We start from the raw sequence: 19,111 nt of genomic DNA, 5'->3' as shown, positions 1-19,111 counted from the left end.
AAGGATTGTTTTGCTGGGTGAAGAAAAGGAAAGGCATTTTTATTTTTGTACGCTTTCCATTTACAGGAGAGGAGGGATATCTGAGGGAACAGAAAATGTTTTCAATTGTTTTCTGATCTACTTAGTTTGTAAATCATCCTGTGAGGTCATCAACAAGTTCAGTATTTTAAATCTTATTGTTACTCACTCCGTGCCTGTGTTGTTGGGTGGGAAATACTGGGCCCTGAAACTAGAATCTCGGGGAGTCTATTGTTTTGACGCGCACCATTCTTTCTTTCTTTGAGCCGCACGGTGATGGGTCCTGCCGAGTGGTTTGTGCTGCGCCTGTATGCTTCTAGCGGGTGATATTGTGGTGCTTTGACAAGTGCTAACAAGGGGTTTAATGCCTGGAGAGGCGTTGTTGGACACACATTGTTCTGGGGCTGTGGAGAGTGCGTGAATAACTCTCACATGGCAAAGACCTGTTGTAGACATGTGCATATGGCTGAATTCTCCTGGAGGCACAATTCAAGGTGGAGGTTGCTGTTGCCCCTCAGGGTCCACACACTTCTCCATCACTGACATTGAAATGAATCATGAGTGTTTGGTGGTGGGTTTTGAGTTTCCAAGGTCCGTACTGACTGCAGGTGCCAGCAGTAGGTTGATCAAACCCAGGATTTTCACACTGATAGAATGATCAGCCATAAAGTTTCAGGAGAAGGCTCTGTTTATAGTTTTGTCTCTACTGCTGTTTTTCAGCCAAAGGAGAGCTTAGTGTCTGAAGAATTAGGAGAGCAAGAAGACAAATACAGTTTCCCTGAGGTTTCCAGGTAATGACCGATATCTGCCTTTTAAACTTTGAACTCCTACGCTGCATGTGGTGTTCGCGTTTACCTGTTGTGATCTAAGTGCGCCCTGGCACATAAGCTCTACATACAGAGTGTTTTCATAGTATAAAATCATGCGATCAGATGCAGAAATATCGAAATAAATGGAGTTAAACAATCAAATGTAGTAATTCCAACCACATTCTTGTTTAGTGATTCAGTAAACTAATGCTGCTTTCCATACCCAGTGTTGTCCTCCTTAAGCACCAATTTAGGGAAGTTCGTGTGCTTAGACAAGAATCAGTTTGAGCTGGTGCATCTGAAAAACAAAACAAACCGAAGATAATTAATAAATGTTACTGATGATGATGAATAATACTCTTATGCACCACTTTGAGGAGAATTACCTGTTGTGCTGCTTTACAAAGCTGAACTCAATGGGAGGTGAACTCTGAAATTTCCTGGTAGCTTTCTGGTTTGCTCACTTCTTGGAAAACAGTGTCACTATTTCCTGTCAGAGTGAGAAGCTGCTAAACCTCTCCCACTAAGAATCAGGTTTTTTTCTTTAATTGGCACCCAAGTTTGAGAAAAGCCACCATAAATCCAGTTCATAGAGGGTAAAAAAAATTACAGCTCTTCTTGATAGTTCTTACATTTTGCTGTGTGTATGTTTTTAGCAGGAGTCAGGTTCTTGCTCCATGCTTGGCAGCACTTCTTAAGCTCTTCTGCTATTAATACAAGGGAAACATCACCCACAGCTTTTTTTTTTGGCTGTTAGGTATGAAAACTGCAGTGCCAGGGCTGCTCTTGCCCTCGCTCCACTGCCTCTTCTCCAGTGACCCAGCTCCTGCAGCGGGGCGGGGAGAGTTTGAAGGTGTTTCCAGCTCAGTGATGGCAGCAACAACTCAAACCACAAGCACAAGACACCTCTGTGAATTATACGCATTTAAAGCAACTTTCTTAAATTACCCCAGGTTCCAGTATAAGTTGGGGAATGACCTATTAGAGAGCAGCGTAGGGGAAAGGGACCTGGTGGTCCTGGGGACAGCAGGGTGACCATGAGCCAGCACTTGGCCCTTGTGGCCAGGAAGCCAATGGTACCTGGGGTGGGTTAGAAGGGGGTGGTCAGTAGGTCAGAGAGGTTCTCCTGCCCCTCTGCTCTGCCCTGGGGAGACCACAGCTGGAATATTGTGTCCAGTTGTGGCCCCTCAGTTCCAGCAGGACAGGGAACTGCTGGAGAGAGTCCAGCGCAGCCACCAAGATGCTGAAGGGAGTGGAGGAAAGGCTGAGGGAGCTGTGGCTCTTTAGCGTGGAGGAGACTGAGGGGTGACTGCATTCATGGTTATCAATACATAAAGGGTGAGTGTCAGAAGGATGGAGCCAGACCCTTCTTGGTGACAGCCAATGATAGGACATGGGGCAATGGGTACAAACTGGAACACAGGAGGTTCCATGTAAATTTGAGAAGAAACTTCTTCTCAGTGCGGGTGGCAGAGCCTGGCCCAGGCTGCCCAGGGGGGTTGTGGAGTCTCCTTCTCTGCAGACATTCCAACCCGCCTGGACACCTTCCTGTGTAACCTCATCTGGGTGTTCCTGCTCCATGGGGGGATTGCACTGGATGAGCTTTCCAGGTTCCTTCCAGTCCCTGACATTCTGGGGTTCTGTGACCTCCCATGACCATTTTTTAGCAATTTCCTCGGCGGGCTTTTGCCGTTTCCCCGCCGGGCCGCCAGGGGGCGGCAGAGCCAGGCTGCGCGGCCGGAAGCGGCGCGGGGCCAAGCGGCCGCGTGTGGCGCCGGGGCAGTCGCAACCATGGCGGAGCGCACCGAGCAGCGCCTGGAGGACCGAGTCCCCGAGCTGGAGCAGCTGGAGCGGGTCGGGCTGTTCACGCGTAGGGAGGTCAGGTGAGCGGGGCGGGGGCCGCGCCGGCGGGACCGGGTGGCCGGCGAGGGGCAGCGGTCCCCGCGGTGCTGATCCCTGATCCCCGCTCCCCGCAGGGCCGTCCTGAGGAAGGCCTCGGCGCTGGAGTACAAGATCCAGCGGAGAGCGCTGCGGAAGGAGGATTTCATTAATTATATCCAGGTGGGCTTTGCCGATTAGCAGAGAGTGCTGACTGCCGCTGTACGTCCAGCTCGGTTAGAAATGAAGTGATTCTGTAGTTACGTAGGAAACAAGTTGCTTCTTGAGGCTTCTCCTCTCTCCTACGTGGTTTATTAAGGCGCGCCAGAGCATGAAGTGTAGCCAGGAGTTGGTGTCTGAGTCTGGGATGAAAATCTTCTTCCTCGTGGTCTGTTCCTATAGTTTCTTCTCTCTCCAGGGATGCAGAGGCTCCAGTTCCCTGATGTGCTGTGCAAATTGTAGTTAAGCGCACTTAATTTTTTGTGGTGTTAGAAGTTGGGCTTGCGCGTTACTGCTCTAAGAATACATGGGGTGCTAACAGTTCAAGTCTGAAATATCACGTGCAGTACAAATACTCAAGCTTAGCTTTCAGTCAGCCTTAAAAACGTGGTGATCTGACAAAAAAAGTTTTCCTGCCTGTAATTTTTATTGTCCATCTGATTAACTATCAAGAACTTGGATCTCTGTTTTTTTCCTTAACATTTAGTGTCTTCTCATTTGCATTTAAATGTTTTCTTCTTCTCATTCCAGTATGAAATTAATCTGCTGGAACTGATCAAGAAAAGAAGAGCAGTAAGTTTGTAAATTAGAGTGCAAGATACTTTATGCCAAATTCTGTATTGCAATAAAATTAATACTTTTTTTTTCCTCCTAGCGCATTGGATATTCTTTTAAGAAGGATGAAATTGAGAACTCTATTCTGCATAGAGTCCACTGCCTCTTCAACCGTGCTATAGGCAAATGGAAAGTAAGTGTGTTTATTTGTACTGATAGGTTGAAAAATGCCCTTTGATTTTTGCGCTCGCCTGTTGTAAGGTTGATTCTTTCCCCTTGCATTTCCAACAGGACGATGTCCAGCTTTGGCTTTCACATGTTGCATTTTGCAAGCAGTGGGTGAGTTTTCGAAATTATAATCTTATTTGAGGTACTGGATTGGTGTTTAATCAGGCATCTGGAACTTGAGTTACAAGATGGGTACAAACTTTATTGCCATGTGCTGTATTACTGAAACGACTTTGATAGTATTATTGGAGCTGCCTGGGATTGTCGCTGATGTATTTAAGTGTAGAATTTGACTTGGAATGAATAGGTATGAAATGTTATGTTGGCAATTCTGTACTCTGTAAGCTTACTTGTGCAAGTTTTCACATTATTATTAGCATTCAGTCATTGTCCTTCCTGCATTGAAGAAGGTGACTGTGTCATAGTAATGCACGTGGCCAAGGAAAATGCAGTTTGTACCTCCAAAGTGGTCACTTGTGTTAGTTGTGTAGTTCAGAAGGTTTGAGTTAACTATTTTAATCTAGTCTGGTGACATTTGAAAGCTGGTCAGTATTGAACAAATATGAGAAACTTTCAGCTGAAGATAAAGTAGCAGAGAAATGTCTTTTCTGATGCAATTACATTACAAGTTGTAACCTTTCATAATGGAACTTTGGTGCTGGTGGTTCAGTTTGGTACTAGAATGGGTAAAACACAGCTTCTTCCTCTACAGAATGCAAAACATCAGCTTAGCAAGGTGTTTTCTTCCATGTTGGCCATTCATCCCAATAAACCAGGTAAGTAAAACAATGGCGAGTGCTGCGTAAATGACTGAGTATAGATTGTTTAGTGTTGGTTTAAGTTCTTGTAGATCTCGGTTCAAGCTATTGGGCTGAAAGTTCCTGCTCTCCTTTCTTTGCCTTGCTGCTGAGAAGGGCTCTGGCTGGGTTGTGCTGAGCGGTCAAAGGGTGGGAAGCAGGAGTCCCTGCGCTCTGAAGGACCATTTCCCAGGCAGACTGGGGACTAGGTGAATGTTTCAGAGGCAGGAGATGTTCAATACTCAAGGCTGCTTTTTGGCTTTTGAAGGCATCATTATACATCATTGGATCTGTAGTTATACCAGATTAAACTTCCTGGGTCTGCTTTGCCTTTAGTCCTTTAACTTGGTTTTACATGGGAGATAATTAGTCTTATTCTGTTCTGAGCTCGTAAGTTGTGTTGTGCTGGGTACACTGAACAAAGCCAACCCATGCAACTTCAGAATGGGTTCTTATGACCAGCCGCTTGCTTTGCCTTAAAAAGAATTGATTTGTATTGTCTGTTGCAGCACTGTGGATTATGGCAGCAAAATGGGAAATGGAGACACAACTCTCGTCAGAAAGCGCCAGGCACTTGTTCCTTCGTGCTTTGCGCTTCCACCCAGAGTGTCCGAAACTTTATCAAGAAGTGAGTTCCTGGTTTTCTTCTATGACCAATTATTTGATCAATCAGAGCAAATCACTGCAGCATATTTCTCAGACCAGTCTGAGAAAACAGGAAAAAACTTTTTTCCTCATCAGTGGGGAAATGTCAAAAGTATTTTAATTTAAAAAAAAAGTAGTTTGTACTAGTAGCATTTTTCAGTTGTTTAGGAAATCTTGTATTTGTGTATGCAAAGTGAGGTTTTTATACTGTTTATAGATAAACGTGTCCAAATTCTTTTCTGAAGTACTGTGAGCTCTGCTAGGACTCGGCCTTCTGGATTAGCCCCGGCCCTTCTTCGGGGGCAGGTTCAGGTATAAAGAATGACTGGAAAGTGGTAATTTCTACACGTGGGAAATTTCAGAGTAAATATGTAGGGCAGATGGCTGTGTGCACAAACCTTTAAAAACCAAGGCTCAGGGACTTAGATGTTTTATGATTTATCCCCACTCTGCAATGATTTTCTTCTCTTACAGTATTTCAGAATGGAGCTGATGAATGCTGAAAAACAGAGGAAGGAAAAGAAGGCATTTGAACAAGCAAAGATGGATTTGGTAGGTCAGCTAAACTTAGTTAAGATCACACATCTGTGGATCACACATTTGAATGCAGAGTTTCAAGGGATCTGTCTTAATGGTTTGTTTGAGAACAGCTTAGTGAAAGGTTTTGTTCATGTCCTGTGCCCCTGTTAAGCTTTTCAAGTGTTGGCTGTCGCTCAGCTTTTAAATACTTCACATACGGATTTTTATTTACATTTGTAAATTTACATCCCCCAGTTTGAAAATTAATGGTAATTTCTGGAAAGGAATAGTTAAATTTACTATCTAGTTGACTTGTGCAAATTGGTTAAAGATAGATTTAGAGAAGAAAAGTGTTAATATCTTTATCTTATGTTCTTTCCTCGTTTGCAAAAATGATAGCTGAGAAAGGAAACTATATTTTCAATTACTTTATGCTTGCTATTGCAGGGGGAATTCAATTATTCTGAAGAGATTCTCAATGGGGAGATGGCTCGTATAATCTACAGGGAGGCTGCTCAGAAAATTAAAGGTGATTTAGCACGTCTTGTATTTATTCAATAGGAAAATTGTGAACTTTAACTCAGCTGTCCAGTAGGTAACACAGACTTAGCTCTAGTGCACACACTAAGATATTTTCAACTATACCATTTCTTCAGTAGAACCTACATAATACTAAGGTAAGAACTAATAGTGCTGGTAGTTCTGATTTCATAGCTGTTCTGCAGGCTGACACCTCTTCCAGTACAGTAGCTTTTGGGCTGAAGCAGCATAGGTGCTGGGCTTACAGTCTCAAAACTTGTTTGTTTACTTAAAAAAACCAAAGGGAGGACAGTTCAGAATGACACATCTTTTTGCTTTGTTGTTTACTGAACATCAGATCACAACTAACCAGCTAGAATCAAGGAGTAGAGGAGGTGCTGTGGTGCAAGCGGAACCAAGCTGGAAGGATCTGTAAGCACGGCAGGACTAGTTTATCACTTTGGAGTCTGGAATGTCCTGCCTCTCACAGCTTTTTTTCGTAACTGGGCAACGTGGTGGTGAAGAACATAGTCAGGCAATTAACATCTGAACATATGGCTTATCATATGGGTGGAACACTGAGATTAATAGATAAGGGTGTCTATCTAGGCACTTAAATGTTCTCTGTGCCTTGACAAAAGCTTGCAAAGACCCAGAAATGCAAAGTGCAATGGATCCAATATTCCACTTGATAGCCTCTTTTTTTTTTTTCTCTTGAAATGTAGGTGTGGAGTTCCATCTGGCTGTGCTTTCTATTGCAAAGCTCTTTGATTTCACCCAAGATTTGCAAAAAGAAATTCTTGAAAGGTGAGGTGTGGTTTTGGGTTGTATGGATGGAGGGGGGGTTGGTTTTTTTTTAATAACTTCTCTAGAGTGAGTTGACTGGTTAACAACTAAAAGCTTTTTCTCTAGGGAAATAGAATGTTAAGGCCTATGGGAAATCCATTAAGAAAGACAAAACAAGAGGCAAGCATGCTCTTTAGAAAAGGATACTTGGATCTAACTTCGGAAAAGGCTTTGAGAAGCTGCTAAGAGATCTCTCTGCTCGAAAGATCTCTCTCAAGAGCTGCCTGTCTACTTCATGATCTTCATGGAGAATGTCCATACTGAAAACCAAAAATCAAACCACCAAAATAGACTAATAATTTTGTCTCTTGTGGAACAGTAAAATGTTTCTTTGCTGGCATTTGACTACTTAGAAATTCAGTACATTTATATACCAATATAAGAACCCTTCTAAACATACTTGTGAAAGCAGAATGGTGGTTCAGGGCTGTTACAGATGTGGTGTGTTTAGTTTGCAGAGCAAGTACGCTGACGATCCTCTCACATGGGACTACATGGCCCGCCGTGAGCTGGAGCTGGGCTCCCTGCTGGCCGCACAACCTGCCACAAAACAGATGAAAGTATCTGAAATGGCCCAGAGAGAGGAGCGATGCTGTGCCGTTTTTGAAGAGGCTGTGAGAGCAGTCCCAACAGGTGAAAAGTTCTGCCTCCATTTAAACATTATATTTTCCTGGTACTTTAGCATACTGTGAAAGTCTTGAAGGAAGCCTTGGCAGGTTCCACCACACCAAAGAGAAGGCAAGCAATTTTTAGATGGTACCTTTTTTGGGATTTATTTTATGAGTTATTTGGGTTATTTTCCAATGCATTTATGCTCTTGAAGGAGCTGCTTAACTGAAAGTGCTTTTTGTTGTTTTTTTTTTGCTTTTATTAATGTGTTGTAACCAATGAAGAGAATAGAAGCCCACAGATGAATAGAGGTTTGGGAGTTATAACTAGAGAATAAATAATGGCAACCTGTAGAACTCAAGTATATTGGTGGTTAGCTGTGAGTAAGCAGTGTTTTTGAGTTGCCACTGGAGTGGGTGTCCAGCTTCAACATCTGGCGTTGTCCCTGCTCACAAAGGAGACTCTCAAGGGACTGTCTGTGGAGGGGACTCAAACTTGCTGCTTACGTGGCCTTTGAAGACAGGGATTTTCTCGACTGCCTGCAAGTGTCCTCACTCTTGCAGGCCCATTGAAAACAACAGGCAAAGGGTGCACGGACTATTGGTTGTGACTGTGCTGAAGCCTGAGCTGAACTAAGAGTTTGATGCTGTTCAGAAAGCGTTACTGGCTGCAGCTTATGCTGGGAAACTGGCTTTAGATGTTAATGTTATAAATGTAGGGTCTCTTTTATAATACATTTTAAAACAAAGTTGGCATGAACACTTAGTGGTTGGATTCTCTATATTCCTTAAATACAAATATTTGTGCTTACTCTTTTGATTCTGTGAAGTGTGATATTATGCCTTTGTTTCTACAGAGGACATGTGGAAATGCTTCATCACTTTTTGCTTAGAGAGATATAACAGGAAAACAAACAGTGAAGAATTAAAGCAAAAGGTAAAAGTTTATTAGGAAATCATAGTAAGAAATCATCCCTATTTTACTGACTTTTGTAACCTACCAGGCAAGGAGCAAATATATTTTGACATTTTATCAGAAATACTTCCCTGCGGCCATCATTAAAAATCATTTAGTGTCTGAGGGGATCACTTTTACCATCAGGCTCACAAGTGGCCTGAACACGAATAACCTGGGCATAAACCTGCCTGTTAGTAACGGGCAGTGACCTCTTTGGGTGGAAGTTAAGAGTGCAAAGTTCTTAATGTTTGCTGACCGTCCTGCAAACCTGTGCTTGTTTAAAGAAAAGCATGAATTAAAATGACTCCTGCAAATAAGTCTAAGTTTGGTGCTGGCACGTAGGTGCCTTAATTATGTATCTGTGCTTGAGCGTGACTCAATGAATTAACTAATCATTCTGTGCAGTTTGGTTGACTTTTAATACTGTAAAAAACCACTGGTATATTGTTCATTTATTCCTTAAGGAGGGAGTGTAATTCAAATGCTTGAATTTCCCGTTTATCTTGGAATTTATGTAGGTACCTAAAGCATTAGATCTGTAACTCATATTCAGTGACATGTGGGTACACTAATCCACTTGGCTTCTTGTGTTGCTGGGGTCTGGTATATGCAGGAATAATCCTTATTTTCTTTACTTTTTCTTCTCTGTTGGTTCTAGAGGCTGGAGAGGACACTGAGTGTATTCAGCAAAGCGCATGAGTCCAGTTTGCTGCCAGAAGCTCTCTATAAGCAGTGGGTAAGAGCTGACACAAAAATAGATTGTGATACTGTCCTGTGTTGCTTGTGTGCCTGTCTGTACCATTTTGAGTAGATAGAAAGGTGGGCAATATTTTGATCAAGGCCTTGCTTTTAAGAAGGTATTACAAATGTCTCGTGCTGATGAGCTGTGTCTGCTGGGTTTTAGCTTCAGCTGTTACTGGAGTCCAAGCTCTCTGAGACGGCTACAGCGGCGGCAGCTGCTGCAACTGAGCGCTTCAGCCAGTCCGTGGAAATGTGGCACATGAGGCTGCAGGTGCTGATCCAACTGAAGAGTGACTGTGTGACCCAGTGTTTTGAAGAAGCCATTAAGCACGTGAAATCTAAGGTCTGTGCTGGTTTTATAGACTTACGATGCATTCAGAGTTCCTAACAATTTTACCATTTTTTAGGTCAAAAATAAGAACTTGACATTTCACATGGACAACACATTCAGGAGAATTAGTGAATTGCAAATTTGCTTCATATTCACAATTTTAAAGTCTGAATGCTCACAAGTGACGTTTTGCATAATCTTCTAGCAGTCAGCTGGTATTCCTTGTGTCTTGAAAAATGTGTGTCCTTTTCTTCGCTGTCCTGGTACAGTGTTTGCATGAGTGGTACTTCAAGCTTTGAATCAGTTTCGTGCTCTCTTACAGTTCCATTTCAAACCCCGGACACAAGGAGTGAGGAGAGGAAACAAGGAGGTGATGGTTTCTTTCCCTCTTGTTCTTAGAAGTTACCTTTGTACTGCAGGGTTCGGTGATGCAGAAGAACTTCTCTCATCCCTGGCAACATCTTGCAGCTCTCCAGCTAAGCACCATTTGTCCTGGAAGTGAGGAAGGAAATGAGAAGTGATTTTAGTGCGCAGTCCAAAGTTGTCCTTTAGACATGGCTCTTAGACGTTTTTTACGGCAGCTGTGATACAGAACCTGGTGGATGTGCTGCTGTCTGTAAATCAGACTCACTGTATTTCAGTAATTTGACTTATCTACTTCCCTTGTAGGGCTCTTTGCCATTATGGACCCTCTGGGTGGAATGGAGTGAAGGCACCAACAGCAGGGAAGACACAGAAACTCTCTACCAGGTACTTAGCTAATTGAAATCTGCTTTTTATGACAATATGTAAATAAATGGGAACAATGTGTGTGGATGGACATGTAACAAATGTTTTTCAGACATCATTTGGGATGCTTTTGTTGAGTATTTTGTCTCGCTTATGAGATCTGCTTTACGTCAGATGCCTGATGGTGCTGTTTCATAGAATAGTTTGGATTGGGATGGACTTTTAAAGGTCATGTAGTCCAACCCTCCTGCAATGAGCAGGGACATCTTCAGCTAGATTAGGTTGGTTTCTTCTCTCTTGTTGCCTTTTGGTTGTAGCTTATGTGATTGGTTTGTTTTTCTTTGCTTTTTTTCCTGTTAAACTTGCAGAGATCCTTACATGCCACAACTCCTGCTGAATCTGTGACTATGAAAGAAAAGTATCTTGACTGGACTTACAGAAATCGTGGTTATAAGAAAGTTAAAAAAGTCTTTACCAGGTGACAAACCTCAAACCTCATTGTTCTGGAGTATATGTTAAAAGGCTTGAAGTCTAAAGTTACTTATGTTTTTACTTCAGCATGTGCGAAAACCGTCCATTTTCACTTGACTTCTTCAGGAAGATGATCCAGATAGAAAAGGAGCAAGTAAGTTGATGAATATCCAATTAATGTCTTGTATTTGTAAAAGACACTTCTAACTTTGGGTTTAAATAGGAAACAGAGGGCTTGTGAGTAGTGTCATTAGCTTGTGATCAGTTAATATTTGTCTTCTAAAGCTGATTCATAGCATGCAGTACAAAACCAAGTTCCATGGTGACTAATCTTTGGCAGTGTGCGCGTGTAATTACCATGACTCTCCTTCTTTGTAAGAATCTAATCAAGCTGCAGATTCACTTCTGTACAAAATAAATGGCCTTTTAATACCTTCTTTTGTTAGGAATCCTGCAAAATGATTCATCTGAGAGAATACTATGAGCGTGCCTTGAGAGAGTTTGGTTCAACAGATTCTGGTAAGGAGATTTTATTTATTTATTTGTTCCTTCAGCGCTGCTTCCTTTGTTTCCATCCTTTTCAAAAGGCAGCTGTTTGTTCTGCCCCTGTTGCTGTTGTGCAGCGTGGAGCGAGCTTCTTCTGTGCCATTAAGTGCGTGACACTGCAGTGACCCTTCGCTTTCAGTCCAGGGCTGGCGTTACAGTGGGATGGCTCCAGCAGAACTACAGCAAATAAGGTTTTGACGCTGGCTGGTATAAGGGATTTGCATCACCTTTGATTTGGTTTTGCAAACAGTATGGAGCTATGTTTTTATAATCAAGATTTCTGCAGTATTCTTTTTAAGAAAGCAAACAGCTCGATTACTGCTGCATTTTTCTTAGGACCTCCCTGTTCCAGCTAAGAATAGACACCAGGCTTTTGGTCCTCAAGGGGCTGGGGGTTTTAGTCTCACAAAGTAAACCTCACTGCTTTAACATCAAGGACACTTGCAAAAAGAGGGTTTCTAGGTTAGGGTTGGTATGTTTGTTAAATGATATCCAGTCAAAATCTAACCAGAACTTCTGTTTTTCTTTGAAAGATCTCTGGCTGGATTACATCAAAGAGGAGCTAAGTCATCCCCAAGGCAAACCAGAGAACTGTGGGAGCATTCACTGGCGAGCTATGAAGATGTTGCAGGGAGACCTGGTGGAAGACTTTGTTTCTAAATACACTTTATTGCAAACTGGACATTTATGAGAAACTATAAATAGTAACAACATGACAATGTGAATTTATTTTTTTTTAACTTGTTTGTACAAAGGTAAATATGTGTCTGGATCATATTAAAGTGTGCCTTCTTTATATTGCATATGTGGATTAAAAAAGAATCATCTGCCCCATTGGAGTTGTTTCTAGTGTTGATCCTGCCAAGGGCAAGTTCAAGTGCACAGTTTGATGAGAAAGCAAAGGCATTTCTGAGGGTCTTTTTCATTGAAAATACTGAGGGCAAACTCTTCCTCCTGCCTAAACGTTCAGATGGAACAGACATAAGACATCAGCTTTTACACTCTGGAAAGCTAATGTTACAGCACATAAATGCCAAAAAAAATACTCCAAACATGGAAACTGCAGCTGTAGGCGATCTCTGTATCTCACCGGGTTGAATAATGAATAGTGAAACACTTCTGTAGAACGATGGTATTTGTTTCCTAACCTGGAAGTCATCTGTAATGTGTTTTAAAGGCCAGCAAAGCTGCTGACCCCTCCCTTTCTGCAAATTGGCCATTTGCTTCACCTGTTCTGGCTCATTACAGGTGTGAATGAGTTTGCAGTTGCTTCAGGACCTGCAGCACCTGTCAGTGACAGACGTCTCCTAATAGAACACTGAGCTACACCTGTGCATGGAGCACGCTGCTGGCACAAGCCCTGCAGGATCTTGTTACCTTTGCCAAGATTAAGGAGCCACAGAACCTGGAGGGACATTGATATTTTATTTACAACTTTATGAGTGTAAAGATGTTTTTTTACAGCTCTTATCTATTACCCCACCGTTTTTCCTCTGGTTAATCGCTTTTTTGTCCCCTCAATCAGACAGTTGTCCTCTCTCTCTACACGAAGTGTCCAATAGCGGTGAGAAGTTAAGCGTGGGATGTGAACAAGTGTGAGGAGCGGCCCTGCCCGCGCGCCCGAGGCGGGAGGAGCCGCCGCGCGCCCGGCGCCTCGTGCCACTCCCGCCTTTCGGGCCGGGGTCGCTCCTGGCGGTGCCCGAGGCCCCCGGCTGCCTGGGGCGCAGGCGCTGCTGCCGGCGCTGAGGGAACGAGCGGCCCCGGCAGGGCGGGAATGGAAGGACCGACGTCTTACGGCCGCGGGCTCGTCTCAGGGCAGCACCGCCTCATGGCAGCGCCTCCTCGGCAGGTGCGGGGGGGTCCGGCGGGGCGGGGAGCGCCGGGGCCCGCCGGTGTGGGGTTGCTCGAAGGATGCGGCACTTTGCCCTTTTTCGTTGGCCGCGACCCTTGTGAGCAGCAGACGCGGCCTCAGGCGGCCCGTGGAGCACCCGGGAGCCCGGCTGTCTGCGCTGGGGGGTGTTTCCTTCACTGGGTTCATCTTTGCTGGAGTGGCAGTAACTCACCCTTCCCTTCCTCTCCTGGGGACCGTGAAACCCATTTGAGGTGTTCCCTTCCATTCTCCAGGTGTGCATCCACCATCTTCCTCCAGCGCCCCAGGGCTGTGGGAGGCTCTGGCCCTCTCCTGTCCCCTTGGCGTGTGGGCTCCCAGCATGGGGCCGGTTCACAATCCTTAGTGTTTGCACTTGTCCCACTCCTTGTGTCTCTGCAGTGTTCACAGTCCGATGCAGTTCCTACAGAGGCACATTTTAGGTTAATTTTGAGACCTGTTCCCAAAACTCAGGGTGGCAGCAGGATTGTGGGGAGGCTGGCGGGTCTGTGTTGGCTGCTGCTTGGGGTGACTGATGAGCCATCCCCGAACAGATTTGCTTTCTGAAGTGAAAGCCTCTGCTTTAAAACCTCTGATTAATCAAGGGAACAAACACATGGGTCATGCTCAAGGGCTCAGAAGCACCCAAATGTGGTGGAAGTTGCATGAGCTTCATTGGAGGGATCAGTTAAAGGTGCTACTGGATTATTTAAAACTGTCTTGTAGGTGATGGCTGCTGCTGCTGAGTCTGCAAGCTTTGAGGAGGAACATGTTCCTAATAAGAAGCCCAGAAAAGGTAAGCCTAAAATATTAGGGCAAAACAAAGCAGATGGTGAGTAATGAAACTTAGCTCTGCTTGAGGAAATACACTTAAAATTCTTTGGTGATGCATGGGAAGTGCCTCTTCAGTTACTGCGCTGAATTATTTCTACGTAGATATTTGTGTATGTTTAGGTGCAAGAGTAATTAATTAATATTACAAAAAAAAATTTCTTTTTTTTTTTTTTTGTAAATTAGACCTGTGGTTTTTCAACATACCTATTTTTTTTTTAAATGCCAACAGGTGAATGTGGTGAAACGTGATTGCTGGGTCAGGTGAATGTGGTGAAACGTGATTGCTGGGTCATATGCCTTAGTTTAAAGAGTTATTTTCTAACAAGATTCTGTGGAAAATCCTGGCTTGGGCTAATGTTGTGATGCAAGCCTCTGTCTGATGTTCCCAAGCATCTGAAGCAGCATTGTAGTGATATTACATACGTAAGGAATTTCATATAATTAGATTAGTGATCACCAAGTGCATTAATATACCTGGCTGAATTATTGTATGCTAAGAATTTAATTGTTCCTGTTTAATTCCAAAGTATCTATGTTGGCTCTTTCTATTGTTTTTAGAATGTTTGCTGAAGGGCATTTCAAATGTTCCTGATAGTGAATCTGAAGAAAGTGAATTCTATGATGTCTCTCGCAATAAGTCTGATGGCAGTGACCCTCCTGCTGACTGGGCTCATGTACACCCTGACCTAGAAGACCTGGATGGTGAAGTCTCCAGTATGCTTGAGGCTGTAACTTTTGCAGAGCTGCAAACTGCTTCTGTCTCTGAGGTGGAGGACTGGGATAAAGAATTGGAGGACTTTGAGTGTAGTCCTTATGGTGAGTACAAATTTACTTGTGCTTTGAGTTTTCGTTAGTATGCGATTGGAGGTAGGTGCTTTGCAGGAGAATATATTTAAATAACTACATGTTCAATTTTGGGAAGCATTTTTTTGTTGTTGTTGACCTTGTGGATTTGTAATGCATAATTTTGTTGTCAAATACAGTATTTAAAGGCAGTGTTGTAAGTTCATATGAAACTCTTGCTTGAGCAATTGAATGCTTAGGGAGTGGAATGGTAAGAAGAATTGTATGTGTGTATCAGGTTTCTCTGGAGAAGCAAGGTCTCAGTAGTATATCTTTGTTATTTTGAAGAAGAAGAGAAAGGTACATGGAGTGCGGGAATGTAACTTTTTTATGTAAACTCATTTATTTTTCCAAGAAAACTCATCCAGGCTGTACACTGTAATGGAGCTCTGGAGAGGAGCAGTACAAGCATTCAGTCTCTGATTGTTGTTGCTTTTGCTGTGGGTTGGTTGATACGTGGTTTGGTTTTGGGGGTTCTTTTGGTAGGGTTTTTTCAGTGTTTGTTTTTTGTTTGATTTTTTTGAAGCTTTATCCTCCTCAGTGGTTGTGCATGTGATCAGTCCATGGACAAAGGTAGCAAGGGATAGATCCAGTTTCATTCACATCATTAGAGTCATATTAATCCTCCATTTTGTAAACTGTTTTACCATTGAGTCGTGTTGATCTGAGTGTCTCAGGCTTCCATTTGCCAGGTTGTGTGTGAGGGTGGAACAGGTGGATGGAGTTTAGCTAGCAGCAGTGACCTGCTGTGTCTTTGTTGATGCAGAATAGTACCGTTTCCATTTTCTTCTCATTAATGTTGTATTCAAATTCCATTGTTTGATAACAGAAGAAAGTGGGAAAGTGTTTGCAGCCTTCCTATAAAATAATGCTGATTTTTACACGGAAATACAGTATTGGTTTTTCATACTGGGTAATCTGAGAAAAAGACTGTTTCCTTTTCAGATGTTTCCCTCCCTTTCATTCTGGGCTTTCCTGTTAATCTCTCATCTGCTCAGATTTATGGAATGTTTTGATCTGTTTAACTAACTCATCCCTACCTGCAGCTTATGCTCCTTAAATCTTCACAAACTTAGCTGAAGGAAGTTGTGACTGTGGGATTCAGGTACTTGTGAAGGATACTGAATACAAGTGTGTGTGAGTTTTTAGTTGCTTCAAGTAAGAGCCCTGCTTGGTCAGTCATTTTATGGCCTTTTAGAAATTTGTTTAGAATACTGGCTTTGATGGCTCGTTGGGCAGTGTGACTGGAAAGCTGACAGGTACTGTGCTGGGTGCTCTGCTGCCCCACGCTCTGGGCTTTTTGTTTGCTTAGTCCTTTCAGCATCTGCTGGCAAGAAATCTTTTGCTTCTGTAAAAGTACTTTGTGCTATTTTTGTGCTATGTCAGTTAAATAACAGGCTTACTAGGCTTAATTCTAGCCTAGTGGAAATGTTGTTCAGAGCTCACTTTTACAGGACCCCACCCTTCCATCCAGTGACCCTGTTCTTAATGGGTTTGGAGGGCTCCTAATTGGGATGTGGTTATGGAGACAGCAGGAGGGGGAGGGGAAGCAAAAGTAATGATTTTATGAGCCTTTAATGCCTGGAGAAAACAGAACTGTTATAAGAGCTGTGTCTGATGTTCTGAATCCAGGTGTATCACCGAGCTTTTTGGAAAACTGTTTTATCTCTGTGGCAAGAACCCTCATTAAAATGAAGACGTTGACAAATTCAGCTTTCTGTTTGCTGTGTTTGTAGGTCTAACTCATGAGTTAGCACATCAAATTGACATGTTTAACTGGAAGATGCTGTAGATCTGCAAAATAATCTGCTGTTCTATACTACTGATTTTCCAAGTATCTTCCATGGTTTAAATATTTTCTTTGATCTTCTTTAGATGCTGACGATCTCTACTGTGGAAGCTTTCAGGAAAATAATCTTTTGGTTTCATACTCATGGCAAGAGGATTCATTTTACAACCCAGCCTGTCACCATGCAGCTTCCCTTACTTTTACACCACCAGTTAGAATGACTGAGATTGGCCAGTTTGATGATGCTGATGAATGAGGTTGACCCTGGTTTGGCTTCTGAGTTGGATGATGTTCTTCACCGGTTGAGTCATGTCAAGTCCTTTAGTTTGCTTGCAGAGTTCTGCATAAGGCCAGAAATGCCTCACTGTCACCTCAGTTTGGCTGAGACTGTTTTGAGCTGTTTATAAATTGACCATGTTTGACCTCTGGAAATGAGAGCGCAGGTTCTAGCTGTAAGGAGTCAATGCATTTCTTGACTTTTTGTTTGTATTATATAGATCTGTGTTGTTGCTGATGAATAGCTTGAGAGGAAGTATGTAATTTCTAATCTTTAACTTGTTTGCCAAACTTTGCAAGTTTTGACATGCTGATCCCTGCATTTCTGTGTAACTTGTAGTTTTCTTTCTTTTTCATTTGATGCTGCCAAATTGCTTCAGATAGCTTTAAAAACTCTTACTCCTTCCAGCTTCTCTGTTGTATTACCATGTTGCAGTTTGTGATTCCACATCTAATACATCTAATACTGGTGTTTAACAAAGTTAGCCATGACAAATACAGAATGAGATGGTTTGTTTTTATTTTTTGTGTATTTCAGTATAAAGGAATTACAAATATGTGAAACAAATTTTGCAAATATACATGTGGCCATACGGCAGGGTTGCTGCATCGAGTAGGAATGCTGGGTGCTGAAGACTGCCTCCCAAAGATTTCTCCACATCAGACCTTCTTGTATGTGTCTGTATTATCCTCCAGTCTCACATTTGTCCATATAACATTCTCATGTGACATTAGATATGCAATAATGAAGAAAATATCTGTTCTTAGAGATTATATATTGCAAGACATATGAGTCCTGCAAATAGCAGTGAATTAAGGTTCCTGATACTGCTAATATGCTTGCTTTGTTTTTGATTGTGCTTTGGCAAATGAGGAGATGTGAACATAAAAATACCTCCATAAAGTGTCTAAGAGGGTAGCTGCAACTAGAAGCATATCCTTCTTGCCTTTGTTTTGGTGTTAAAGGAAATGTTCTCAAATAAAGTAGGTAAGTGGATTGAATGACTGGACATTTGAGTAACAATAATCTTCTTCTAATGCTCAGGTTTCATTAATCACTTATCGCAGCAACTTTTTGATGGCTTTGTGTTTTGGCACTGATGCTGAAGCACTGTGCCCATGTTGGTTTATTATCAGGTGAGGAGTTAACAGTTACCACTGGAAGACTTTTTTTTTTTTTTTAATCCAATGTATGAGACTGAAATAATTGACACATCAGTTTGGAAAGAGGAAGTGAATGACACAGTCATAGTTGCTTAATCTTTTCCTTGAGAGCAGAGGAGGATAAGAGCTTGAAAGAGTCTTTTCTTCTGGTACCTTGCAGTTTCTGGTTACATCTTGGTACCTAGCAAGCAACTGAAGTAAAGAAAGGAAGGCTGGCATTGAGGTTGCAAGAAAGAGGGTCTCTTATTTTATTCTTATATGATGGAGTAGTATTTCCATCAAAACGGGTTTGTGCGTGCCTCCAGAACATATATCCAGCAGAAAGCACCGTGTAACAGACTTCTCTCCCTACACGAAAGCCCAAGCTGTGCTCTCCAAGGCCTTGGGTGTGTTTTCTCATTCTGTGTGCTGCTGTGTATCAGAGAAAGAGAGGGAGAGCGCTGCTCTGTGAGCCCTGCATTAGTTAGAACATGCACTTGACTGCGGAATGGTAGTGAGAATTGGCCATGCTCAGTTTGTCAGGTTTGGATAGATAGTGGCTTCATTGTGTTCAGTGAGAAACAGAAATTAAACTGTAAGTATGACTATAACTGATTTATCAACTCAAATAATTGTTGTTTATAAATGCAATGTTAATAAATATAAGTTGAGTACAGATTACTGTTGAAATAACTATGCACAAGTAAATTTTAAAAGTTCCTCTGAAAAAGCACAGATTATTTTGTGAGCCTATTCATCACTTCCCCGGTTTCAGCAGTAGATGGCAATCCTGAACGCTTCCCTGCAGAGGGCAGCAAAAAATTGTCCACCCCGCTCAGCGTATTTTCATCTGGCACCAAGTTTCATAGCAAGTGTCAGATCCCCAGGCTGGATTTCTAACGCTGATAGCAATTCAGAGCTGTGTTCTGCATAGCCCTGTTG

General features: G+C 42.7%; 2 protein-coding genes across 2 annotated transcripts; both read left to right on the top strand.

Annotated features, from left to right (window-relative positions):
* The first annotated feature begins 2,551 nt into the window (after positions 1 to 2,551).
* On the top strand, positions 2,552 to 12,251 carry UTP6 (UTP6 small subunit processome component). The gene is made up of 19 exons (XM_005503058.4): positions 2,552 to 2,710; positions 2,804 to 2,888; positions 3,456 to 3,497; positions 3,580 to 3,672; positions 3,771 to 3,818; positions 4,420 to 4,483; positions 5,014 to 5,132; positions 5,624 to 5,701; positions 6,116 to 6,197; positions 6,913 to 6,994; positions 7,485 to 7,666; positions 8,499 to 8,578; positions 9,258 to 9,335; positions 9,504 to 9,683; positions 10,341 to 10,421; positions 10,769 to 10,878; positions 10,959 to 11,025; positions 11,318 to 11,390; positions 11,951 to 12,251. Exons 1-19 carry the CDS (start codon positions 2,619 to 2,621, stop codon positions 12,106 to 12,108), a joined length of 1,794 nt encoding a protein of 597 aa, XP_005503115.2. The 5' UTR covers positions 2,552 to 2,618; the 3' UTR covers positions 12,109 to 12,251.
* An 805-nt stretch (positions 12,252 to 13,056) lies between these two features.
* COPRS (coordinator of PRMT5 and differentiation stimulator) lies at positions 13,057 to 18,845 on the top strand. Its single transcript, XM_065034935.1, has 4 exons — positions 13,057 to 13,266; positions 14,011 to 14,080; positions 14,677 to 14,934; positions 16,837 to 18,845. The coding sequence occupies exons 1-4, from the start codon at positions 13,192 to 13,194 to the stop codon at positions 17,004 to 17,006; spliced, it is 573 nt and encodes a 190-aa protein (XP_064891007.1). The 5' UTR covers positions 13,057 to 13,191; the 3' UTR covers positions 17,007 to 18,845.
* Positions 18,846 to 19,111: the final 266 nt, after the last annotated feature.

The sequence above is a fragment of the Columba livia genome, chromosome 18, assembly GCF_036013475.1.
Source record: "Columba livia isolate bColLiv1 breed racing homer chromosome 18, bColLiv1.pat.W.v2, whole genome shotgun sequence".
Classification (NCBI taxonomy): Eukaryota; Metazoa; Chordata; class Aves; order Columbiformes; family Columbidae; genus Columba; species Columba livia.
Note: the sequence above shows the minus strand (reverse complement) of the source record. Positions and strands in the feature narration are given on the sequence as shown.